Source organism: Neovison vison, chromosome 9 (genome assembly GCF_020171115.1).
Source record: "Neovison vison isolate M4711 chromosome 9, ASM_NN_V1, whole genome shotgun sequence".
Lineage (NCBI taxonomy): Eukaryota > Metazoa > Chordata > Mammalia > Carnivora > Mustelidae > Neogale > Neogale vison.
This window is the reverse complement of record NC_058099.1, coordinates 32,433,104-32,460,030: the sequence shown is the minus strand read 5'-3', so window position 1 is coordinate 32,460,030 and position 26,927 is coordinate 32,433,104. Positions and strand designations below refer to the sequence as shown.

Below are 26,927 nucleotides of genomic sequence, written 5' to 3'. Positions count from 1 at the left end.
GAGTTGGTCCGCATTTGGCCAGGGCCCCAGCCCAGCCATCCAGGACCCCATGGATGACTAGGGATGATAAAAACCTGTCGCACGGTCCAGGGCTGACACTGATGACACAGCACTTGGAACGTGACCTTGTGCATCGAAGCTCTGGACCACCAGGCCACCTGTGAGCAGCCCACAGAGCAGAGTGGACCCCGAGTCTTAGCACTACCCTCACCCTGGTCATTCTGCTATCTCTTTATTTAAAAATGAATAGAGTGAGATGGAACTTGGACAAGCTTTATAAGGATACCAGATGTTTTCAGAAAGTATGTGCTCTGTGATTGGATTTTTTTTTTTTTCAGAGCAACTATGGAGGGAGGTAGAAGATAAGAGTTAAAATTATTTAAAACTCTATGTATTTGCCTCTTCCAATATCCGTTGCCATAGAAACATACTGGAATAAGCCACCAGTTTCAAAGCCAAGTGTAGTCTATGACTTTGAAAGCCCTGGTTTGCTTCTGCAAAAAGGATGGTAAATGCATGGAACGTGGAGGGAAGTTTGAAATACCCCTCTGTTCCAGACTGCCCTTACCTTGATTACTGCCCCAAAGGCCAGAAAACCACAGAACCCAGGTGCTGGGAATTCTCGAAGGAGGCTGCTTGCAGCCTGTGGAGATAGCCTTTCACCATATCCATAAATAAACGCCACACACATGGCTCCCATGGGTGACTGGACTGCACGTGATTCTGTTTCTTGTTGCAACCTGCCTGGGAGCAGGTGGGGGATGTCTTTAGGGAGGGCAGGTGCTCTCAGGATGCGCCCCAGTGGCTGCCCTGAGGCTCTGTGGGGTGTTCAATGCTCAGCAACCTCTAGTGCTGTCCGCCATTTTCTCTTCCCTTCAAAATCATTTCAGAGTGGTCAAGCGGAAGGCTAAGAGGTGGCCTGGTGTAGAAGGCAGGTTTGGGGAAAAAACGAACAACCTTTCCACTAGATGTAAAGTCTATCTTCACACCATTTAGTATATCCTGCTTTTACTTTAAGGGTAAATTATCTCAAATTATTTTCCTTAAAAGAAAAAAATCCCCTATGGGTGTGTGTGTATGAATACACTTAGGGTCAATTCTTGGTTTTCATGTTACTTGATCAAAAAGCAGCCTTTGACATACTTGATCAAAACTTCCTCTTGAAACACTTTCTTCACTTGGTGTCTTAGACACCAGACTCATCTGGTTTTCTTCCTATCTTGGTGGCTTCTCCTTCTAGGTCCTTTGCTCCTACCTTCCTGATGTCCAAACCCTGGAGCAATTGAGGGTCTGTCCTTGGTCCCCTTCTCTTTTCCATCTGTAAGCCCCACCCTCTATCCCAGCACTGTCTCCGTCCTCTCGTCCAGGTTTCCAATGCCATTTATATGTTGACCACGTCCAAGTTCCCATCTCAGGCTTCCACATCTCCCTGAACTCCAGACCCATGGATATTACACCCACTCACCATCACCACTAGTAAACTAGTATTCAAAAACGAGTCTTTCCCCTTTTTCTTGAGAATACACATCATAGTTAAAAAAAACCCTTTTCGCATACTTGGCAGATTTACCCACACCTGCTCTATCTGAAATGCAGAAACGGCCAATCTTCCCATCAGATGCTGTAAGGCAGAGGAAGGGAGGGCTGAGATGCAATGTGGGAGCACTAAGCCTGGGGCCAAGTCGGGGAGGGGGGACCTGTCATTCCTCACCTTGGTCTGCAGCATTTGTCTCAGGGAGCTCTCCCTCCTTCAAATGCCCCCTGTGCATAGGCAGCTCTCTCCCCTGGCTCCTTCCTTCCTTCCTGACCACTACCTCGAAATTCCCTCCCCAGGCTTCTGTCCCATCAGGGCTTTGTGGGTGCTCAGGCTCTAGTCAGGACGTCTTCACTCCTTACTGCACCCACTCCCTGGGTGACTCTCACTCCCATGGCTCCCATCCTCGATGTGTTCATTGCCCTCCACCCCCATCTCAGTCTACTGGACAAACTACTCCTTTATGCCCCATGACTCCGTGTTGCATCTTTTGAGCCTCTCTGCCCAGAAGTGAGACCCTCACATTCCCTCCCGAACCTGCTCCTTACTCTGCACCTTGCCTCAGTGAACAGGTCTGCCATCCACCACCCGCATTGCCCTTGCTGGTTCCCTGTCCCACCCTTTAGAGTCAATCAATCATCAAGGCTTGTCATATCTGCTTCCTTAATCTCTCTCAAAGCCACCCACTTCTCCCTGTTCCCACTGCAACTGCCCTGCGTTAGGTCACCGTCAGCTCCTGCCTGGATTATAGCAAAAACCATCTCTGAGCCATCTCTGGGCCTCCAGCCTCACCCCTCCATCTGTTCTCACTCTGCAGCCAGGGCAAACCTGATCATGTCACTTCCCTGATTGAATGTCTTTAATTTTGACGTTTAAACTCCTCTGTTTAGCACATAATGTCCCTAATGATCAGGCTCTGACCACATCTTCATTTGTCTTTCCTGTCACCTCCCCAAAGGCACTCTTGGCTTTGGCCAGCAGAACTATTTCAAAGTATCTCTCTCACACACACATACACATACACACGTACACTCTCTTTAAGAAAAAAAAATAATATATCAACATCATTAATATAGTGAGAAACTAGGTGCTTTCCCTCTAGGAATAAGGTTGGAACGTCTCCTCACCGTTCCTATTCAACATTGTACTTGGAGCCCTAGCTAATACAAATATTAGACAAAAAAGAAATAAAAAGTATGCGGATGGGAAGGAAGAAATAAATGGTTTGCTTGCAGTTGACATGATTGTTTAGGTAGAAAGTTCCAAAGAGTCAACAAATTATCTCCTCCTGGAGCTAATAAACAATTATACAGCAAGGCTGTAGGATATAGGTTAGTATACAAAAGTCACCTGCTTTCCGATATGCCAGATATGAGCAACTGGAGTTTGAAATGAAAGATACAACACCATTTGCATTTTTACTAAAAGCAAAATAGAATACTTAGGTATAAATCTAGCAAAATATGTTTAAGATCTATGAGAGGAAATCTATAAAACTCTGATAAAAGAAATCAGAGAATACCTAAACAAATGAGGAGATGTTCCATATTCATGGAAGATTCAATATTGTTAAGATATCCATCCTGTTCAAATTGGTCTACAGATTCAACACAATCCCAAACAAAATCCCAGCAAGGCACTTTGTGGATGTTAACAACCTGATTCTAAAGTTTATGTGGAGAGGCAAAAGACCCAGAATAGCCAATACAATATTGAAGAAGAATAAAGTTGGAAAGCGATTTGACTTCCAGACTTACTATAAACCTATAGTAATCGGAACAATGTGGTATTGGCAAAAGAACAGACAAATAGTTGAATGGAATAGAATAGAGAGTCCAGAAATAGACCCATACAAATATAGTCAACTGATCTATGACAAAGACACAAAGGCAATGGAGAAAGAATAGTATTTTTGATAAATGGTGCTAGAAAAATGAGACATTCACATGCATAAAAATGAATCTAGAAAATGACCTTGTATCTTTTCATTAAAGTAACTCAAAATGGACCATAGACCTGAATGTAAAATGCAAAACTATAAAACTTCTGAAAGATAACAGGAGAAAATCTAGGTGACCTTGAGCTTGGCAATAAGTATTTAGATGCAATACTGAAAACACGCTCAATGGAAGAAAAAATATAGGTTGGACTTAATTAAAGTAAACAATTTGTGTTTTGCAAAACACCCTGTTAAAAGAATGAAAAAACAAGATACAGACTGAGAGCAAAGATTCACAAAACATATCTGATAAAAGACGGGCATCTAAAATATACAAAAAACTTTAAAAACTCAACAATAAGAAGACAATCTCATTAAAAAGCAAGTAAAAGACCTAAACAGACACTTCGCTAAAGAAGATATGCAGGTGGCAAATAAGCACATGAAAAGATGTGCCACATAACACATCATTAAGGAAATGTGAATAAAAATAAAAATGTGATATCACCTCGTACCTACAGAACAGCTAAAATCCAAAACACTGACAACACCAAATGTTGAGGAGGATGTAGAGAAACAGAAATTCTTATCCATTGCTGATGGGAATGCAAAACGGTCCAGCCATTTTGCAAGACAGTTTGGCAGTTTCTTACAAAGCTACACATAGATTTTGCATATGAACCAGCGATCATGCTCTTAGGTGTTTACCCAAATGACCTCAAAACTTATGTCCACACAAAACCCTACATAAAAATGCTTATAGCAGCTTTATTCATGATTGCTCAAACTTGGAGGCAACCAAGATGTCCTCTGATGGGCAAATAAGTTGTGGTACATCCATACAAAGGAATATGATTCAGTGATAAAGCAATGAGTGACCATGCCATGAAAAGACATGGAGGAACCTTAAATTTGTGTTGCTAAGTTGAAGACACCCATCTGAAAGGGCTACCTACCATATGATTCCAACTACATGATATTCTGGAAAAGGCAAAACTATGGTGACAACAGAAAGATCAGTGGTTTCCAGGGGCTGGCAGACTACTAAGGGCATTTAGGACAGTGAAACCCTTCTGTACGCCCTGTAATGGCAGATGCATGACTTTTGCATTTGGCAAAACCTATGGAACGTGCAACACAAAGAGTGAACCCCACCTAACCATAATTACAGATTTTAGTAAATAATAATGAATCAATATTGGTTCAGCAATTGTAACAAATACACTCCACAGCGCGAGATGCTAATAATAGAAGAAACTGTGGGGTGTGGGGTGGGGTATATATGGGAACTCTTTGTGCTTTCTGTTAATTTTTCCTGTCAACCAAAAACTGCTCTAAGCAACAAAGTCTATTAAGTACACAGTTAAAAAATGATACATATCATACATTGAGAATAGCGTCTGGCATGTAACAAGTGCCCTATAAATACTGTTCGCATGGAAATGAATAAGGCGCGGAGCTGGGATGTCTCTAGTAGGACCACAGAACCAGGTTTTCATTCTCTGGACACCCGCACATACTCTTGCTGGGAGAATCTCCTCCGCCGGTCCTCCCCGTTATTTGCCAACTCTTCATCCTGTTTACTTCTAACCGCTAACAAAATCAACATGATCTGAAGTGCTCCTGCTTGGTCATGTGTGTGTTTACTAGCTGCCCCCAACTAGCCGGTGGGCGCCATGAGCTCAGTGGCCATGGCTCCGGTGCTTACTTCTCTCTCGCCAGTGGAAGATGTGGGCAGGGGTGCTGGCTGGGCAGTGTGTGTGTGTGGAGGGCGCGTGTCTCTGGGACGTGGCTTTGTCCTGGAGAAGCTGGCAGTCCAGTGAGGGCCGGGGCAGGGAGGCCCACAGCAGAGCTGAACAGCACGCTAAGTGTCCTGACAGAGGAGTGTCGGGAAGCCAGTCCCAGGAGTGGGGAGGAGCAGGAGCTTAAATTTGGTGGAACCAGAGAACTCAGAGACACATCCCTGGAGAGATAACCCAGGGCCCTGGAACTGAGGTTCATCTGCTTGTCAGAGAACATTCTAGAAGGGGAAACAGCATGGGCAAAAGCCTGAAATCATGACATAGAGCAAGGGCTATGACTAGAATCCTGAGATGTTCAGAGCATCCAGAGTGTCCAGAGCAAGGGAAGGTGTCCAAGGTCGATGGGGGGTGTTGGGGGGGGGGGGACAGACCACAAAGGTCTTTGATTGCTTCGCCCCCAAGCAGAGACTTTTTCTCTCACTGAGGGTCCTGGAAAAAACATCCCCTTGAAGGACAGTTTAGGACAGCCCACCGCCTGGCACACTGTTCGGCCACCACGCTGTGTCTGACAGAGGCAGGTCGGAGAGAAATCAACCCGCTGCCTGGTGCTATTTGGCGGGAGAACGGCAATAAGCCGACAGGGCTGCGGGTCGACAAATCAAAGGGTTCTGCTGCCATGGCAACAGAATGACAAGGCAACCCTAAAAATAAGAGGAGGAAAAGAGGAGCAGGCCAGAAAAGGTTCACAGAGACATCTCAGCAGATACCTGGAGGGAAACCGAGCTGGAGGGTCTGGGCCAAGAGCCAGGGAGTTGGTCCTCCTCCAGGCCCCACCTTGGAAAGTCTGGATGTCCCTGAGCAGGAACACCCCCTCCCCAGACTCCGTCTCCTCACCTATGTATGCAGTGAGGCATTTCTCCCCACTCCTCCATTTGAGACCCCTTGCTCTGGAAGGTCGGACATGGCGTAGGTTTCTCCACACAAGCCACAGAGAGCCTCGGTACTTATTTCAGAAAGGATGGGAAGAAAGGTATGGACGGTCAGCAGCAGCAAACTGTCGCTTACTCTAATCCGACTGCACAAGGTTGATCTTCTTTAAAGGGTCCAGAGGACCGGCTTCCCGGGTCCCCTTCCCAAGTCTCCTGACTTGGGCTGACACCAGCCCTACAGCCCCTCCATGCCACAGCCAGAGCGTGGGGGAACCCCGGAGCGTACTTGGCCTCCACCTTAGCCTTGAGTGGAGGACAGGTCCGGCCTTGGTCCTTCTGCCCAGCTCCAGGTCTTCTGGCTGGCTCTGCCTAACTCGCTTTCTCATCCCTGATATCCTGGGTCCTCAGTCTGGCCGCTGCTCCAGCCCAAGCCCTCGCCTGCACAAAGTGAAAGCGCTTCCCTGCCTTGCCCACTGCACAGATCTGTGCCCGTGGCCAGGGTCGGCAAGAGCCCCTAAGAACCGCAGAGCCCCGTGTGTGCTGAAGGGTGAGGAGGGTAGCGTAGCGTGTGAGAGGGTAGTTATGGTGCTGCCGCTAACCTGCTAGGTAGCCTTGGGTAACTTTGATAATCTCTTAGAGCCTCTGTCTCCTCTTCACTAAAATGGGGCTAAGGGTAGCATGTGGGCCACAGTTACTGGGAGGCTTCAGTGAGTTCATGCACAAAGCTGGCTATCACCGTCACTGCGGTTGCCATCATTGCCATCAGGGCTTGGGATCAGCAACCCTCCAGCTCTCCTGAGCCCAGAAGCCCAGTCAGCCACGGTGGTTCTTCCTCCTGTCGACACGCTGTCTGGATTTCCAACTCCTGGCAGTGTATGGAACCCCCCCCCCGGGGTGGAGTGGGGCGGGGGGCAGGACAGCTCCTTTGCAAACTGTATACCATAAGTGGTGACCAGGCATCCCCTCCCCTCTGGAAGCAGCCCCAGGGACCTCCTGCCCCCTCGGCCCACCGTTACAGCTTGCGTCTGGGCCTTCCTCCTTGCCAGTACTGGTTGTGCCTGTCGGAAGTTCTGCTTCCTCCCAAATTGAGGCGGAAGGCATGAGATAGAGACCTCGGCCCTAACGGAGTATAGTACGTCTGCGTGGGCAGGGCACGGCATTCTCTGCCTGGGCTCTGGCTTCCTGACTTCTCACTACGCTGAGTAAACCCTCTATCTGTTCCCCTGCAAACGAAGCTGGGCGTCTTATTTGCTAGAAAACCATCTTGTCTGGAAGGGTAAATACCTGTCTCCAGGGCATAAAACGACCATTTCCACATTAGTTTAAGAATCTGAACACTACAGTCCATAAGAAGATTTCTCTAATAATGCAGAGTCTGATTCTCTCGGTAGAATTTGCTACGCTGTAAGATCAGGACGCACGGCACATGCCATCCAAGCCTGGCCGTCTCCTACAAAGGCAAGGTTAATTGTCCTAAGAGCAAGGCAACAAAACCACAACTTCCAAAGGGTCTTGAACTTCCCTACTCTGGAGCATCCTGGGAAGACCAGAGTGAGTAGAGGACAGGGCTGAACACAAGACTGTTAAAACATATAATTTTAGGTACTTCTATGTAAGGGTCTTTATTTTAACACAACTCCTCACTTTGAAAATCTCATAGTAACCAGAAGGAGCTATCAGAATGTTTACTCCCGAGTACCATTCCTTAGGGAACTTGCTTTAAAGAGGTTGAAACGCAATGTCATTTCTGGACGGATGGATCCTATTAATAGGGGCTTTGACAACGTGCAGAGAACATACTCATTTAAATAATCCAACATTTCTTATTTCTGCATATATTAATATCACTAGACAATCCTTTCACCTTGTTTCCCCCAGGAATGAAGACTTTCTATCTGGCCTGTCTGGAATGTGTGTCAAATGGAAGGAAACCAGACTAAATGAGGAGTTTCTGATGGGGAATGTGGGTCCACGTGGTGCTGTGAAGACTCCCCTGGAACGACCTTGATTTCTTCTTAAGCAGCACACCTGGGCCAGTCGGGGCGATGTGCTACCTGTCCCTCCCGGGGTGTCTGGGAGCAGCGTCCCCACAGGCGCCCCTCCTGCTGCCATGGGCACTTACCTCCATGCTGTACCTCTCCACTGTCCTCCTCAGGGGATCCACAGCCTGCCAGCAAATCAGGATACACAGGTCGATCAGCAGCATGCCCCCGACAATCACCAGCAGCTTCTGGTCCTTGATGATCTGCAGGGAGGGCAGGGCCAGAAGGCAGCAGATGTGAGAGAGGTTCCCCACAGCTGAGGGGCGGGCTCAGGGGTTTTAGAACCCCCCGAGACTCTCTATCACCTGCAGGATAAATCCAGCCAGACTCCTTTGCTTGGCATTCAAGGCCTTGCATGAGCTGGGCTCGACCACGCCCAAGACACACTTATTTAGGTTTGAGGACTCCTAGTTTCTGGATCTGTTGTGACTGTCAGCACCCCACCCCCAATTCCTACCCCCAGACCTTTCTAGGTGCTGGTTCTCTTTGAGACATTCTCTTCTATCTGTTTGGCAAACTCCTAATGATCCTTAAAGGCCCAGATCTATGGTTACTTCCTCCACGAAGTCCCCTCTAACTCCCACAGAAGAATTAAGTACTCCTATAGCATTTTGATCACATACTTAGCCGGAGAAGTCACAGTTACTGCTATTAGGAGAACAGAGAGAAGAATAGCTAATGTTTAGTGAGCACGTACTCTGTGCCTGCCTCTAGGCTGATGAATGGGTTACACATATTATCTCTAATAAAGGCAGATGCTACTATTATTCCCACTTAAAAAAAGAGATTTATGTATTTTAGACACACACACACACACACACACACATACACAGAGAATCAGAGGGAAGAGGGCAGGAGGAGAAAGAAGATCTCAACTAGACTCCACACTGAGTGTGGGAGCCCGACACGGGGCTTGAACTCATGACCCCGAGATCTTGACCTGAGCCAGAACCAAGAGTCAAACGCTCAACTGACTGAGCCACCCAGGCACCCCTAATAATTCCCATTTTATGGATGAAGACACCGAGGTTCGTGAGGGACTAAGGAACTTGCTCAGCATCATACAGTTCAGAAGAAGTGAAGTCCAGATTTGAACCAAGCTCCGCCTTTCTCCAAAGTCCACACCCTCAGACACTCGAGGGCCAACCAGATGCTATAGTGACCAGATGCTATATTTTCTTATTCTATCCTCTTCAGGAAACTGGGGACCCCCTGACAGAAGGGAAGTCGATTTTACTTTTTTGTGCATCGGCAGTACCTAGCAGGGCCTGGCAAGCAGTAGGCACTTAAAAGTTTGACAGATTTGGGGCGCCTGGGTGGCTCACTGGGTTAAGCCTCTGCCTTTGCTCAGGTCATGATCTCAGGGTCCTGGGATAGAGCCCCACATCAGGCTCTTTGTTAGGCTCTCTCTGCCTGCCTCTCTGCCTACTTGTGCTCTCTCTCTCTGTCAAATAAATAAATAAAAATCTTAAAAAAAAAAAGTTTGATGGATCTAATTGAGGTAGGAAAATTTAAAAAAAACAATATAATTTCCGTACCTTTTTGCCGCCGGGGATGTCTTAATTACACGGTGGAACTCCCACCCCACTGTAGGTCTGTTTTGATGGAGACTGGCCCAGGGACAAATGTTACCAGCTCTGAAGATAACCTGTATTTCATTCATTGCACGGTTATGTGCCCCCTCCCCCAACAGCTAATGTAATGAAGTCGTTCTGGAAGACCCTTTAGAAAAACAAACCAAACTGAGGCAGAAGCTTAAGAAATATCACCAGGTCTGGCTTTTAATGATGAGAGCCATTTTAAAAAGAGAAACAGAAACTCAAGAGGCCTCTGCGTTGCTGAATTGTAAAAGAACAGGGAAGTGTCGCTGAGTTCCTGCCAAAGAGATCAAATCCACCAAAACTGCTTTATGTGGGGGCTGGGCACTGGCAAAAGCTGCCTCTTTGAGATTTTCCAGAAGAACCCAGGGAACCACCGAGGCTCTGCAGAAATCCTGTTTAACCCTTGCTCTCTGGGGAATTAGGCAAACCCCTGCTAGCCTTGAGAAAGCAGGGCAAAACAAAGACAAGCCCGAGGAGCTTAGGACACAGAGGACAGGCTGCAAGGCGCCTCCTTCCTTAATGCTCACCCAGGGCTGCTTGAGCCCCAGTCACATGCCCACGCTGTGCCTGACCCTGGAAGGTCCTTCTCCCAACCTCCTGCTGGCACCCCCCTACTCTGACTTCAACACTGAGCCGGAGCAGCTGCTCCGCTAGGATCCCAGGCATACCCTGCTCAGGGCACGGGCTGCAGCCATGTTCTGGTCAGAGTAGAGGCAGGGACCAACTAGTCTCCCTCCTGTGCCCCGGCGCCTCGGGCAGAGGCCGGCTCTCAGACCTTCCCAGGGAATTTTTAGCGGGAATGAGTGAATGAGCCTCAGGAAGAAGCCAGGAGGAAGTGGCATCATTAAGCACAGGAGTGACAGGGAGCCCTCTGTTGCATGGAAGGGTAGAGCCAAGGCGGGGAGCCTCTGATAGGAGGCCAGGTAGGAGCTGACGTAGGTGAACAGGGAGGAGGCTTGATTCAGAGCAGTGACTATAGTGATGGTCAGGAAGATTCTGGGGCTGTAAATATCAGGCAGGTGGAGTTGCTGGCTTCAGCCTCTGAGTCCTCTTTCCCTCACCAAACCTCCCCTACCAGCAAGGACCAGCACCTTCAGATACCCTGAGACAAAAGTGCTATGACTTTTCACAGCCTGCCTTCCAGGAGGCAGTGACCTTGAACATGCTCAACACTGATTATGTCGGTGCACACTGATGTCATTACCCTGAGCTCTCTCTTTGAAACCAGGAGGTTACCAGTGCTCAATTCTCAGTGGGAGCAAAGGCATACAGTAATAATGATTAAGCTCAGGTTCTAGAATAAGATTTGACTGTGAATCTTACTAGTGAGCTGTGTGGCCTTGGGTAAGTTTCCTAACTCCTCTGAGCCAGTTTCCTCATCTACAAAATGGTGGCAATAACCATATAAACTGTCTTAGATTACCAAAGTCTGGCTTACTACAACTGGTCAATGGTTGTCAGCTATTATTATTAAATGTCATTTTCCACTGTTGTCTAGAGCAGGGGTCAGCAAATTATGGATTTGGCCCACTGCTTGTTTTTGTAAATAAAGTTTTATTGGAACACAGCCATACACATTCATTGACGTATTTGTCTATGACTGCTTTCATTCTCCAACTGCAGAGTTTAGTGGTTGCAACAGCAACTCTATGACCTGCAAAGTCCATATTTGGCTGTTTTTTTTACAGAAAAAGTTGTCTGATTCCTGGTTTACAGAAAAGAGCATTTGTTTATTTCTTCAAGAGACTTTAGATATTTTGACTGATTCAGACTGGTCTTCTGCTAGGACCGACTCACTGCCTGGTTTCAGGGATGCCATTCCAGGGGAGTACAAAGTAAATTGTGCCCCTGGAATTGTGTGGTGCATATCACTCAGACGACTGGTGCTCTCTGGTGAAGTTGCCAAAAGCTCTCTCTTGGCATTTTATTGAAGTTGAGCCCCCATGAAGGTCTGAGATGATGTCCCCATGGTTCTCTCTGCAAAAGTACCACGTCATATGGGAACCTGCCTTTTTGTTTTAATTAAAAAAATTTTAAAGTAATCTCTACAACCAACATGGGGTTCAAATTCACTACCCTGAGATCAAGAGTCTCCTGCTCCACTGACTGAGCCAACCAGGCACCCCTGTAGTGAACTTGCTGTGTCCTCCAAAAAATCTGCAAAAAAAAAAAAAAAAAAAAAAAGATCTCATCTCTGCTTTTGTCTCAAGGCCTCAATTTGGTCCTATTAAGAGGCAGAATGAAGACTGTAGTAAGTCTTCCAATTCAAGATTTTATAATTGAGCTTTAGAAAAAAACCCAGTAACATGCCATAAAAACACCAGATTTGGAAGCATGAAGTCACCGTATGTCAGTATGTCCTTTAATAGGCTTCTTTTCCTTTAATGTCTTTAAAAATGTGGCCATATGGGGTAAAGCTTGTGTATGAGTGTTTGGGAGGGCATGCCATTGTGGGTGGGGGGAGGAGGAGGCACAATCAAGGGAAGGACAAGGAGGATAAAAAGACTGTGAAAACAGTGTATACTGCATTTACAAACTTATGTAAATCTAGTAAACATGTTAGTAAAAAAATGAAAGGGCCCATCTTAAAAAAAAAAAAAAAAGCCTAAACTTAAAAAAACAATAATAAAACAAGACAACAACAATAAAAACCAACCTTGGTTCTATAAAGGGTTGGAATCATGGAGAGTTCAATCCCAGTTTTGACCTGCAGTTGCTGCAGCCCTTTTAAGACAATCTGGTTCCTGGACTTGAGCTTTTGCTCCATATATGGTATAAATTTCTCTTCTACACCTTTAGTCTCCTCTTATTTGTTGATAAGGGATGCTTGGCGGCAGCACTGCAAACCTGTTCTGGAATAACTAGAAAGCGAACGAAAAGTTTCTCCCCCTGGAATGGTGTGTTCATCCGGCCTTAGTCTTTTTTGTACCAGCCAAAACTGGTGATCAGATCTTGTACTCCAAGCCCCGGGCAGTTTCTCAGACAAGCCCCTTTCCAGGGCACTTGGCCCACCATCAGCCTGAATTCCGTTGGTCTGGCCGCCCAGGGATGGAAGCAGTCGCCTTGCTCTGGCCCCCCAGCAGGTGAGGCCACCCCTCAGCCCTGCCCCCCACAGAGCTCTCAGACAACTGAACTCCCCAAGTCTTCCCTGACATGTTTTATCAATTGTTGCCAGACAATTGGAGTGTTCTTGCTCAGCGATCACATGAGTAATGGAAAATAAGGGCTGGTCTTTATTACAGATGACAATATGGATGAATCACATATTGACACAAAGGAATCAACACTGTGATTCTTCGAAGCCAGGATGGAGTTGTCATAAATGGCAGAGTAATTCTAACCACAGCCACCATGCAGGAGGGGCCCCAGAAGTCACTTGGTCCCTTGGGGCCTTCTCAAACTTTGGCTTGCATCGGCATGGCTAGGGGAGCTGGGGAGAGAAGGCAGGACCCTGGGCTTCGATCCAGGAACCTGATTCTTGGAGTTGGGATGGGGCTTGAGAATCTGTATTTCTCCTCTTCTCTTCTTCCTTCCTTCTTTCTTTTAATGATTTTATTTATTTATTTGACAGAGAGAGAGAGCGCACAAGCACAAGCAGGAGGAGCGGTAGGAAGAGGGAGGAGAAGCTCCTGCTGAGCAGGGAGCCTGATTTGGGGTCTCGGTCTCAGGACCCTGAGATCATACCTGAGCCAAAGGCAGATGCTTAGCCAACTGAGCTGCCCAGAAGCCCCTCTGCATTTCTTTTTAAGAGTAAGCTCCACGCCCAGCATGGAACCCAACGTGGGGCCCCAACTTACGTCTGTGAGATCAAGACAGGAGCTGAGATCAAGAGTAGGAGGCTCCACTGACTGAGCCAGCCATGCAGCCCAAGAATCTGCATTTCTAACAAGCTCCCAGGTGATGCCTATCATGTTGCTGGACCAGCCCACACTCCGAGTAACCTTGATCTAGACCCGAGGTCTTCCACTGTGGCTGTATATTGATATCACCTGGGAAAGTCACAAAACCTCCTGATGCTCAATTCTAGGCCTAGAGAGGTGGTTTCAACTGGCTTGGATTGGAAAACTTCTGGGCGTTTTTCAGAAGCTCCCATTTGAATGAAATGTGCAGTCAGGATAGATGGAAGGGAGTTGTCACAAATCCTGCTGAGGTTATGAAGGAGGGCCCTTCAGGTGAGCACAGGCAGTGTGGGTGGCAGAGACAGACTCTTTGCTCCCTCTAAAAGCAGCCTGCAGTTTCCCTAAGGTGGTCCAGGTAGGGGGCAGGGGACAGAACAAAGAGGACTGTCCTCCCCCACCCAGTCAGCAGCTCCTAAAGCAGCTCTGGCAGGTGGAGGGCTGATGAGTGAGTGGTGCCACTGGGGACCACACAGAACCACAGTCCAGGAGACAGTACCATTTCAATATGGCCCCGTCTTACAGATAAGGAAACTGAGGCCCTGACAGAGGATGACATCTGCTCAAAGACCCACAGCAGGTCCACTGCTCTGGGGGCAGAACAAGAGGGGCGGCTGCTGTAGTGGGATCAGCCTGCACCCCTCCAGTTTTTGTGGGCGAAGGGTGCACGCATGTCTCCAGTGCACCAGATGTGGGCCGGGGTAGATGGAGAGCTGCGTGGCCCTGTCCAAGACTTGCCAGAGGGGTGAGGTGAGCCCAGGAGTCGGGGAACCAACATGTGGCCTCTCGGAAGAGTAATGCATCCATGACAAGGACACCGCAGGAGGGAACATCCTGGTCCTGGGGCTTTGAAAAACCCACCAAAGCCCCCTGGGAGAGTCTAAAGGGTCTGCTTAACCAGGCCTAGCAAGCACCACGCTAGCTCCTTCCAAGCTCCAACTCCGGAGGGTTCAGAGACCTTGGGAAGGGGATGACAGGGAAACCGCTCAGGCTGGCAAAGGAGAGAAGCGGCCCAGCACACCCCCTTTCCCAGGCCAGGTGGCGGGCATGGCAGGCCTGAGCCGGGGGAAGCTGTGCCTTTGAAGGCAGTTTTGAAATTCTGAATATTATGATGGACTCCATGTGTTAGCTGCTGACCGGAGGGCCTTCAAAGTCAGGAGACTTGCCCTTTTCTCTAGAAGTGAGGGAAGAACTGTTCCACCAGAAGAGTTAAAACAACAGTGGGGGGAGGGAGAGAGTGTCTCTAGGACTACATCCTAAGAGCCAAGCCGAGTCAACATGCTAGTTGCACGTAACCACATGGTTGGCGAATGTTCTCCACCCACAGGGAGGCCGAGCTCCTGTCCTCTAAGGGCCTCGGTGAAAATCGAAGCGTTACATTTGGTCTGTGTCCTGTTTCACAGGCTCCTCACTGCCCACAAGTTGAAGTTCAGATTCCCTACCGTGGCTAGTCTCGCACCCTGTCCCGGCAAACACCATGTCCTGGCTCTGGGAACATATACCCCCCGCCCCAGGGCGCCATGCACGCAGTTCCCTCTTCAGGCCTCTGGCTAGCTAACCCCTCCACTCACCTTCTGGGTCTCAGCATCTGCGTCACTTCCTACATGAAGCCTTCCCTGAGTGCTTGTACCCCCGTTGCCCCTAGACATCCCCAGCCAGTCCTTATTGCCATGTGTTGTAAATGCTTTGTTAGCTGTTTGATCTCCCTAGGAGGCTGAAGGTGGTGGGGATGGGCATTGTGTGTAGCTTGAATCCCCAGCAAATAGCCCAGTGCTAAGCACACCGTAGGTGCCTAATTATATTTGCTAAGTAAAGGCTAAGGAAACATCGCAAACATCTTGGAATGGGAGCGATTACCTTCTTCTTCATTTTCACATTTTTGAAGATGGCGTGGACCCTCCATGTCTTTGCAAACATTGCCCCAAAGGCGGTTGTGTAGCCCACGGTGAGAATCCAGGTCCTGACCTAGAGGCCGTGAGAAAACAGAGACGTTAATATCTCCTAGGTGGACCGACCTCACCATTTATGAGAACATCAGCAGGGGGTTCTAGGTGATGGGGACAGATGCTCTGTTTTACACAGTGTGGAGTTCTACAATCATCAAGGGTCCTTCAATCACGTCTCAATCTGACAGACATTTAGTTCTGTCAGCCACTCCCTAGACCCAGGGCTCTGGGCATAGGTACCTGCGAACTTCCAATTCTGCCTCCCATGGGCCCACAACCCAGAGGGAACCAGTCCCAGACAGAGGCACAGAGGCTCTCAGGACCATGGAGGGATCACTAAGTGGCGACAGACCAGCCTTCTGATTTCTCCCCATTCCTTCCCCTCCTTCCTTAGAGCCTTCTATGTGATTCTAAGGGAGGAGACACACCTGAGGAGGTGAATATAATCACCCACTTCCTGTCTCCTCACCCGAGTGAGTAGATGAGCAGATGGCCCCGGGAACCTCTTCTATGGGACCCCCAGCTCCCAGGTTGGGGGTGCCGGGGAAGGGGGGGGCACTGAGCCACAGGAGCTGAGACCAAGCAGGAGCCCCAGCCTGCCACGGCCCATCTCCAGGGCTCGGCAAACCCATGACTCTGGCGGAGCTGGGCAGGACTCAGCCAGAGCTGGCTCCAGGGACACCTCGTCGGCAGCCACAGACAGGTCAGCTCCAAGCCATGGCAGAGGCTGTTCAGTTGGGGAGGAAGGCTGGAGGAGAAGTGCCATGAGCTTCCTGCTCCCACTAGGGGCCTGTCTCCTCGGGCCTTTGGAGAGAAGCAAATGCTGCCTGGGTCCTACCATCCAGTCCCATCTGTCATGGTCGCCGTGTGGTTCCCACTGTACTGTACGACCCCAGAGTCTGGATACATGGCACCAGGCCAGCCTGGCCCCTGAGCCCACCGTTGGACCCAAGGTTCCTGCTCAGGACTAAGGCCCTATCTGGCTTTCACCTGTTCTCCATGATTAAATGTCTCCTGATCACCAGCCCTGGGCTGGTGACTGTCAGGCTGGACCCCTGCGGGCTGGGACGGCTGCCACCATCTGTTAGGTCATGGGGGCATCCTGGATGCGGATTCCCTGCCCTCACTGCCATCAGGGCCAGCCCCCAGCCTCTCCAGATTCTGTCCTCACCTGCTGGCCTGGACACTCTCCCAAACCAAGGAGACTCACCTAGCTCCAGGCTGCGTGTTGCTGAGTCCTAGGGCCTCCCGCTCACTGGGGTGAGAAAGCCGTGTGGCTGTGAACTTCTGTTCTGGGCTTTGGTCTTTGCTCTGCTCTCCCTCAGCTCTGCTGTGCTAAGTTCACTTGGAAAAATCCCCACCTGTCCCAGCTGAACCCAGCCGGAAGGTGAATGGTATAGGAAAAAGAGGGAGATAACCACACAGGTGGGGCCCTTCGTGTCCAGAGGAATCGGACACCGCAGGTGTGCCTGACCACAGCAGGCCCTTCCAGCCCAGGGTGCCTCAGCCCGTGTAGGAAGTTTCCAGAAATGCTCCTAGCTGGGAAGTTTCCAGAAATGCTCCTAGCTGAATTCCTACGTGGAGAACCTTCACTCTGCCCTTCTAGCAACTTAGTTCTCTAGCTTCCAGTTTGCAGAGACAGAACATGTCCCCTTTCCATTTGATCTGTGGAAGCGGGACCTGGCTGAGAAGGCGGCGAGGCTGGGCCCCTGAGGAAGGACAACAGCATCATCAGTTCTCCGAGCGACTGCTCAGAAACCTGGACGTGCCAGGTCTGAATGCTGACAGCGGGACAGGTGGACGTCACCTTTTCCTTCCGTTCTTTCTTTCCTTTTTTTTTTTTTTTTTTTTTAGATTTCAAAAGTGAGGCTAAATTACATAGGCAAGAATGAATCACAGTATTTTGGAGAAGGCATCGGAGGGCCCCATTATTACCCACATTATAATCTAATAACGCGAGGAAAGTGAACAGAACAGGCGCGGGAGGAATAATAATGCCCAGCTTAATCAGTGACCAGATCACAAATCCCTAGTCCATCAGAGTTGCATAGGACCTTACAGATCGATCATTCATTCATTCATTCATTCACTCATTCATCTGTTTGCTCAATAAGTGTTATTAGGCGCGAGACTAAGTTTACAAAGATAAAAACAACAAATAAAACAACAACAAAACAGACTTTTTTGTAGCCACCAGTTGAGTGAGAAAACCACTTAGCAGATGAAGAAGCTCAGAGACTCAGGGCATTTAAGACATTTCTCTGAACCACGGCACATAGCCACAGAGCTGCCTGGAACCCGACACCTTGTGCACCTCCCCAGAGCTCCCTGCCCCCGCTGCCTCCTCAGATAGAGGTTCCTACTTCGAAGCTGGTTCATCCACACCATGGAGTCAGCTGTCAAAGGGACAGGACACACGATGGCGGGGTTGGGGGGGGGCAGCTGATAGCCCGAGAACTCTCTCCTGGGCCATCTCTGCACAGTCTCAGTGCTAACGGGTTGGCAGGACTGGTAAGACAATGGCCTGCAAGTGTTTTGACCATATTCTCCTATCAGAAAAATAACTTGAAACAGGAACATAAGGCCAACGTGGATATTTGAAGAAGGAGGGTGGGGATGAAATCGTCTCATTTGATTTTTATGTGGCCGACAGAGCTCTCTGATCTTGGGTAGAAGTGTCACTCCTTAGTGTTCTTGGAGTTGGCTTGTTTTCTTTGAAGTAATCATTTTTGGGCCACTTGCCTGTTTCTGTAAGGCTAAGTTCATTAAGACTCAGTACTATAGGGGCACCTGTGTGGCTCAGTGGGATAAGCCTCTGCCTTCAGCTCAGGTCATGATCTCAGAGTCCTGGGATCGAGCCCCGCATCGGGCTCTCTGCTCAGCAGGGAGCTTGCTTCCTTCTCTCTCTCTGCCTGCCTCTCTGCCTACTTGTGATCTCTGTCTGTCAAATAAATAAAATCTTTAAAAAAAAAAAGACTCAATACTATAAATTAGGTACACCTCAATAATACAAATCTAACCTGGCATCTGGAAATAGTGACATGTTGCCATAAGTGGAAAGCGAAGAATGGCTGAGGGGGGCTGGGTGGGAAAGGGTTAACGAACCAGGATCCCGACCCTGTCCATAGAAGGGCCTGCTGGGCAGAGTGACCCTCGGCCGGTGTCTGGGAACTTGGGTTTGGGGACAGTTCCTGCTGTTCCCTCAGTGATAAGAGTGACTCTTGGCCTGAGCTGTTTGGGCCAACACCGTGGTTTATGTTGCACGCCTGCTTTCCTTCCGGGACCCTGGAATTTGGGTACATGCTGAGCAAGGAGGCCCTGGTGACCTGCCCCTAACAAAAATCCTGGACTCAAGAGTCTCCAGTGAGCCTCCCTAGTGGATGGCGTTTCATACATATCGTCACCATTCACTGCTGGGGAATCCAGGGTGTCCCGTGGGATCCGCCGGCAGGGGTGCGTGGAAGCTCGGGCCTGGGTTCCTGCAGACTCTGCCTTCAGGGCCTTTACCCTCTGCAGATTCTGCTCTACGTGTTTTTCTCTGTAATGAATCACTGCTGTGAGTACAAGCATGGGCTGAGACCTCCTAGCGAATCGCTGAGCTGGGGGTTGTCTTGGGGACCCTTGGCACAATGCCCCCTTGCCATCCGGTGTCATGGATTGACCAACCACGTGGCTGTCTGGAGAGTTCCTGCATCTGTCACTGGGCATTGCACCAGGGCTCCAGGGCCAGGCCAAGTACTACACCTGAGTAAAGCTGAATTTCTTTATATTTTTTCTACATAAAAACCAAAAATAAATACACGGATTCTTCCGCAAGACGATCCCGGTGGGTCACCTTGCCCACGGTGGTGTTCACACGCCATTTAAAGACAGCCCCGTGGACCGGGATGAAACAACACTGGAGGAAAGATGCCGAAAGCTGCACAACGGGACCCCCACCGGCAGAGCTGCCTGCCACCAGCTGGCTCGGCCCAGTGAGCGAGCGAGGCTTCTGCCAAAGGGACGCTATATTCTTCCCACTCCTCCACTATCTCTTTAAGCTGGAAGTGAACGCTCTTTGCCTCTAAGGGCTCTCCCTGGATTATTATCCCCACTCTCAGGCGTCAACCACTTTCTCTTTGTTGACAAGTCCCTTACATCTTTCCCAGCTTCTGTCTCTTTCCTGAGCTCCAAACCTGCATATGCCACTGTCACCAGAGACCTAGGGGACACCTAGCTGTGCCATGAGACTTCATACTCCACAGCCAAAGCTGAGCCCACGGGCTCTTCCTCTGAACTGCTCCATTTCCTCCAGACTCAGGGAGTGCTGCCATTATCCACGCCATCCACTGTCACCCCAGTTAGGGACTGGGCGGTCCCCCTGGGGAATCCTCCCCACCATCACTCTCCTTTTGAACCCCTAAGCCCGGCTTCTGCCGTAATTTCTGCCCAGAACCACGCTTTGCCCTTCCTTATGTCTGGGAGGCGGGGCCCCACGCCTGCACCTCCTGGGCTTTCTTGCCCTCCGGCTTTTGGCAGGACTTGTTAGCTTCCAGCAGGAGACTGGAGGGTGCCAGGAGAGAGAAGATGGAGCGTGTGCTTCTTGCTGCCCATTGCTTCAGAGCTGTATCTCTGACTGGGTCTGTTCACATGGCTCAGGCTCTCTCTGGGTTCTGGAAAACACTCCTCTCTAGCCCTGCCTGCCTAGGAGTAAAAGGGCTTCCTGTGGTTGCTAGTCCCCAGATGTCTGGACCCCCATGTCTGCTTCCTTAACCTTCTTGTATGCCAGGAGCTACTCCCTCCACTAGAGCCTCTTTGTGTGACCCATGGTGGCAAGCTCTGTGTCCTTCCAGGCTATGCCTGATGACCACTTTACTCCATGTCTCCTGCTGGTTCATCCCCTCCTCTGTGTACTCCTGTTGCCATCCAGGTCAGACATGACGGGCAGAGGCTCTGGAGTCAGACAGACAGGGCTTTGAGTCCTGGCTTTGTCCCTTACTATCGACACAAACCCGGGCAGGTCATGTAACTCTTTGAGCCTTCATTTCCTCATCTGTGAAATGGGAACAGCAATGCATCTTTCTTCATAGAATGGTTGCAAGGATTAGATGCAAGAAGGTGTGTGAGGGGCTGAGGTTCTTAATCAATGTCTGATTCTTGTTCCTGTGTTCCTTACCACCACTCGCTGGACCTGGGGAACCCCAGTTGCTCCTCCTACCTCCATCCTCACCTCCTGCTCATCCATCCAACCCCACCCCCGGCCACCTGGGGCTGTGCTCTAACGCAAATACAAGCAAGTCTCCTGGGTTTAAACCCTTCATTGGCCCCACTGAACAATCAGGTTAGACTCGGATTCTTGGCAGGTGAAGCCCCTTTCTTGCCCACCCCCATGGGGCGTTTCACACCCAAGTGATCCTACCCACGCTGCTGAATGCCCCCCATCCCTACTGCTCTGGCTCGTGCTCTGGGCCTGCCACCAGCTGTTCCCTCTACTCTGAATGCTGTTCCTCTCTCTGATCTCCTTCACAAATTCTTATTCTTAGTTGTCCTCTGAAATCCAAACTCGTGAGCCCCCTCCTCTGAGAAGCCCTCCCAGACCTCAAAGGGAGATCAAGGCCGCCTACTCCTTGAGACCTTGAGACTTGTACCCTCATGCACATTTCTGCTATGCTGGCCAGCCTGAGATGACGTCTATCTGATGACCTGGCCACCTCTCCCACCAGATGGTGCTGCGGGGAGGGAGGGCCTACAGTGCTTGCCTTTCAGTCTCTGGGGCCAGCCCTGGGTGAGGAGGGAGATGACCCACCTTAGGAGGTAATGAGCTCTTTATCACCAGAAATGTACCTGAGCCAAGCACAGGAAAGGAAGACCACAGAGGGAACTGGAGCATTTGATGGCAAAAAAGGTTGAGTTCATGGCATCTGTGGTCTCTTCTACACAAACAAAGTATGCTGTTGGGTAGTGAGATCCCCATCACTCCACATATTCAAACAGAGTTCCCCTGTAGGAACACTCTAGGGGCAACTCCTGCACCAAGCCATTTCCTGCACTTCCTTGGTGATGCCGTGGGTAACTCTCTTCTTTGTGTCTCTATGAGGCCAAAGAAACCAGAAGGTTCGGAGGGGCTCTAGGGTTCTGTTTCCACTATGTCACCCCTGATACAAGTCTCTTCTGATTCATCAATACAAGACAAACAGCTACTTCGCTTTTTCTCCCAAAGTCTTAAACGATTTACTCTTCTGACGGTAAGGTCTTTCTTTCCTCCCCTCAGTGGCCACCCCCTCCGCACACTGCCTTGAGCACAGACATCCGTGAGGCAGGGAGAACTTGAGGCAGGCGATGCCCATATCAGTCTCAGCTATGAAAACGGCAACAACAATTAGACACATCTCTAAATGGAAAGGAAAATCTACGCCCAGAACAATTCTGCTCAGCTGCTTATTCAGCTGATTTCAGGAAGGTCTGCCTGGCAGAGGGACGAGCTTTCATTGCTCTCTGGAAACCGGTGGGCAAATGGACATGTAGGTTCTGAGACACAACTGGGACTCTTGCTCTGGGCCCCCTGTCATGACAGAGGCCTCTGGGCCCCAGGCTGGGAAGGCAGATGGCAGGGAAGCTCTTGCGGGGGTGGTTGGACACTGGGGGGCAAGATGATTTTCTGTAGTCCAGAGAGGTTCTAAAAATTTTGTTTCACTCTGACCATTCACGCCAGGCAATCAATAGTGAGAAGGTAGGGAAAGAAGGCTCCGACTGTCCAAAAGCAAGACCTGTACATCTGTACATCTTCCTGGGGCAAGGGGTGAGATGTGGCGTGTGTCCTGAGGCAATAAGCGTTTGAAGAACATGTTCTATAAACTGCCCTAGAAGACCCTCACCCCTTCCCCCAGACCCCCTCCGTCAAGGCATTCAATATCCCTAATGGGAGTTATTTGTTTACCTGCATCTTCCCATCTACACTGCCAGCTTCCTGTGGGGAGAGGTCTGTGCAGTCCAGCCAGGTGCCCGCAGGGCCGTGGTATACACTAAGTGCCTGGGTGGTGCCACAGCCTCTCCAAGACTCTAGTTGGCTCCAGCAGGCCCTGGCAACTCAGTTCCAGTGTCTATAGCTGCCTCCCTCCTCTGGTCTGGGAGGGGAGGCTACCCTCAGACACTGTGGGCATCCCGTGGCCCAGCCTTCCAGCCACCTTCTGAAATCACAAAGCATTCTACCATGGCCAGATGCAAAAGCACAGGATCGCAGGCCGAGACAGCCCCTCAACCACATTATTTTATCAGGTTATCTCTCAGCTGCCTCCAGAAGAAATCCCCAAGCAAGAAACATCAGAGACATTTATGGCCTTTTAACTCAAAGCCATCACTCATTCTTCCTAGACTTGAACTTCCTGGGAGGCCAGGTGGGTGATCCCAGGTTGCCTTTGCCTTTTGAGTCAGAGTCAGAAAATCCTCGAATTCCGGGAGGGCTAGAAGAGGGCGTCCTGCCCCTCAGTCCTGGGCCTGTTTCCCCACAGCCCCATCCTTCCCAACCGCGGCCCATCCTGAGATCATTCATAAACATCTTGTGGGCAGCGTGGATGGCTGGGAGCACACTTCGGGACCCAGAGTTCAACCTTGCCTCCTGTGATGGGGCTGCTCTGCTTCCAGACGTTCCGGGGTGGGGTGGGGGGTGGCTGGAGCCTCTTTCCCCCCCAACTTGATCCTCAAAGGGCAAGGTCTCTGATGCTTCCATTTGTCTTCCATAACCAGTCTCCAAGGGACAAACACAGAAATAAAGCAGGGTTCTGACCTTGACCTTTGTACTCTGGGTGTGGTCTGGGGGTTTGTTGGAGCGGAGCTCCCGGCGTCAGAATCCGCATTCACTGCGCTCCCGCCCTCCCAAAGGTGATTCAAGTGCACATGGAGGGGCACGGTGGGTGCAGGTAGAAGACAGGGTGGTGGTTATCCTTTACGGGTGTGTGGATGGCAAAGGAGGAGGACAGGTAGCATTTCTGGGATGCTAGCAATGGATTGTTTCCTGATCAGGATGCTGGATTCACAGCTGAGTTCGGTTCGGGAAAATTCACTGAGCTTAACACTTATCACATGTGTGTGAATGAGGAAGTGTGTATACTTTAATAAAAAGTTAAAAAAAAAAAAGGAATCAGGGTTGTTAGTGAGTCGAGGCAGCTGGGAGCTCTACAGCTAAGCCACGCTCCTCTGAGCTGCCGGGAGGGCTGCCAACGCCTGCGGACTTGCACGGGAGTGCCCTGAGTCCCACCTGCCTCGCTCTTACCCTGCCTGCCTGCCGCCCGAGGACATTTCAGCACTGAGGGCAACCGAGGGACAGCAGCTTGGCTTTGACTTCGGGCCTGAGTTTGTCCCCACCCCAGTTCTAGTGGAGCAAGGCCACATAAGGCCAGAAGTTGCCACGGACGTACCGCCCTCCAATCAACCGGCATCAAGACCACTTTCCAGGCTCTTCTTCATCCCAAGTTCACAAGAGACGCTTTATCAGCATCTCTCTGAGCAGTGTCCACAGGGGAACACCAGAATCCAGACATAATCCCCTCATTTATAATGATAACGGCTAACATTCATTGAACCTTATTGGGAGGCAGGCACTAAATGCTTTGTGTAGACGATGCTACTGAATCCTTATGTCCATTTTACAGAGGAGTAAACTAAAGGTCAGAGGCATTAAGTAACCTGAAGTCACACAGCAGAGAAATAGGGTACCTTGGGATTTGAACACGAAACAGTCTGACTGTAATTTTCTTATATGCTAGGTATTCTGAAGTGTTTGGGGACACATCAAAAACGAATGAATAAATTTATGAAAACCAGTGAATTATGTACCTTGAAAGGGTGAATTTTATGGTATGTGAATGATAGCTCAAGTTTTAAAAATATGAATGGACAAATTTGGGGGATAAATGTTGACCACGTCCCTAAGAATTTGGTGGACCTGTTTCTTTTGTAAGAACCAGCGAACAACAAATATATATACACACACACACACACACACACATACACACATATATATATATATATTTCTTTTTAAAAAATATTTTATTTATTTATTTGACAGAGAGAGAGATCACAAGTAGGCAGAGGGGAAGGCAGAGAGAGAGGGGGAAGCAGGCTCCCCGCTGAGCAGAGAGCCCAATGTGGGGCTCGATCCCAGGACCCTGGGATCATGACCTGAGCCGAAGGCAGAGGCTTAACCCACCGAGCCACCCAGGCGTCCCTATATATATTTTTTTTAAAAAAACAAAACGTCTTAGACACCTCTGTAGTCCAACAGGCCTAGTCCCAAGCTTCAGTCCTGCCGCCTAGCCACATGTGGCGGAGTTTTGGTTTTCTCTCATGTCACATGGGGACGGTGAACCTTGCCTTGTCAGGATTGTGGGGATGAGAAGGGACGTGTGCATGGGGCAGCAGGGTTGGCCTTGTGAATCAGAGCAGAGAGCACTGAGTTTCAGGAGGGCACAGGCCTGGGGAGTCACCATGGGGCTGCTGACGGCCTCCACGCCCAGTGAGGCTCCGAGAGTCCCCGAAGCTATTGGGAACTTGGCTGGGATCTGAGGCCCACCTGGGTCTCCCCCTCCCTGCACAGCCCCTTCTCGCTACCCCCATGCTCATGCTGGGGGTTCTCCCTAGACTTCTACAAGGAACACAAGCGCCTTTTCTCTCCCCTACCCACCTTACTCCCTTCTCTGGGCTGCCAGGAGCTGGGATTCCTGAGCCAGGTCAGCGAGCCCGTTTTGAGCTGGCCCTCCCACTCCGGGCACGGGGGCTTGGCCGGGCCCAGCACTGTCCTTGCAGGCAGCTCCCTGCCCATAGGGGCCACGTTGCTATGGTGATTCCACTACCCACACAGCGTCCAGGGAGACAGCACTGTAGAGCTGGAGCTGTTTGCAAGACTTGCTGACACCGGCTGGGAGGATTCCTGAAAGGGTCAGGAGTCGGGGGATGGGAGCTAAGCCGTGTGCGTGCACGCGCGTGTGCACTCTCACGCCTGCGAGTGAGTGCACGCATGGGCAGCCATCCCCGTCCAAGTTATGACGGCCCTCCCCAGCAGAGCGACCGCCCCTAGGGAGGCATAATCTCACGACGGTCATAGGTTTCTTCCCCATGTGGCGTTCACGGTTTAACACTGTGCTTCATTTCCATATTGAAACGAAAAGTTAAAAGAATGGGCATCGACAGAGCAGCAGGACAGACCGAACTGTGACTTCTATCGCTCCACACCAGAAGCCGGCTCCACGTTTTCTGCCTGGCCCTTTGTCCTATGAAAAGTGCCTCTGGAACACAGAGCAGGGCACCTTGCTAGGAACTGCGACCGGGAGAGAGCTGCCTACCCACTGTGCCCCGTGCTCCCGGCGCCTCACCGCCAGCTTCTCAGCCCACGCCAACGCTGTGCACGGGGCTTGTTATGCTCATTTCACAGATGGAAAAACCGAGCCTTGGAGAAGCTAAGTCACGGCCCACAGTCAGGGGCCAATACATGTAGGGGTGGGAGTCCCTGTGGAAGACCTGTGTCCGCTGAATCAGCAGGCCCTTCTCCCTTCTCCTAGCTCCGTGGCTGCTTACCGGTGGGCGGCTCGTTTGACCCAGAGAGACCAGAACCCGAAGCACCAGGTCAGCTAAAGGAGCCAAGCCCTCTTGGTTAGCAGGGGGAACACAACCCAAACTGCCCTCACTGGGGACTGGCATTTAGGCTCTAAATTCAGGAGCATTCCCATTCCCTTCCTGAGCGATATGGGGAATTATTAACCAGATGACCCCAGTCCTAGCCCACGTGCACATTTGCACTGACCCAGTTCAGTCCAGAGGAGTCCATCCGTGCCTCGCCCCCACAGTCATGAATGTGGGTTCCCCTCAGCAGAGCCTGCGAAATAGCGCTGACTGCCAATAAATGAATCCTCAGGGACGGTGAGAACCGGGGCCTAACATCTCCCGAGCCCTCGTGTTCGGAGCTAATGCTGATTTGTAAAGTGCTTTATGATTTATTCATACCGCCTTGCCAGGCTTCCCAGGACAACCTTCCCCTCACACAAATGAGCACGACTCCCAGAACAGAATGTCAGGCTTCATTAAAGGAAAAAAACCCAGGTGTGGGGGATGTCCCCCCGCCTTTTTTTTTTTTTTTTTTTTTCTCCCTAGCTTACGTCACCCAGCGTTTGCAGGACTCGGGTCCAAGTCGAGAAGTCACCTGTGCAGGAATGGCCTCTGGCCCCTGAGCAGGGTAAGAGATCAGCACCTTCTTCCTGGGAGGAAGAGACCCTCTGTGCGCTGAAACTCAGGCCAGTGGAGGCGCTGCAGCAGGCGACCAAAGCCGGG

General features: G+C 50.2%; 1 protein-coding gene across 1 annotated transcript in view; it reads right to left on the bottom strand.

The window, feature by feature from the left end:
- GABBR2 (gamma-aminobutyric acid type B receptor subunit 2) overlaps window positions 1–26,927 on the bottom strand; it is a 341,241-nt gene that overhangs the window by 45,426 nt on the left and 268,888 nt on the right. The window contains exons 12-13 of the mRNA XM_044265274.1: window positions 15,541–15,648; window positions 8,267–8,389 (exon numbers count right to left, since the gene is read on the bottom strand). Coding sequence (XP_044121209.1) covers window positions 8,267–8,389; window positions 15,541–15,648 — 231 coding nt within the window. The remainder of the gene's footprint in view (window positions 1–8,266; window positions 8,390–15,540; window positions 15,649–26,927) is intronic.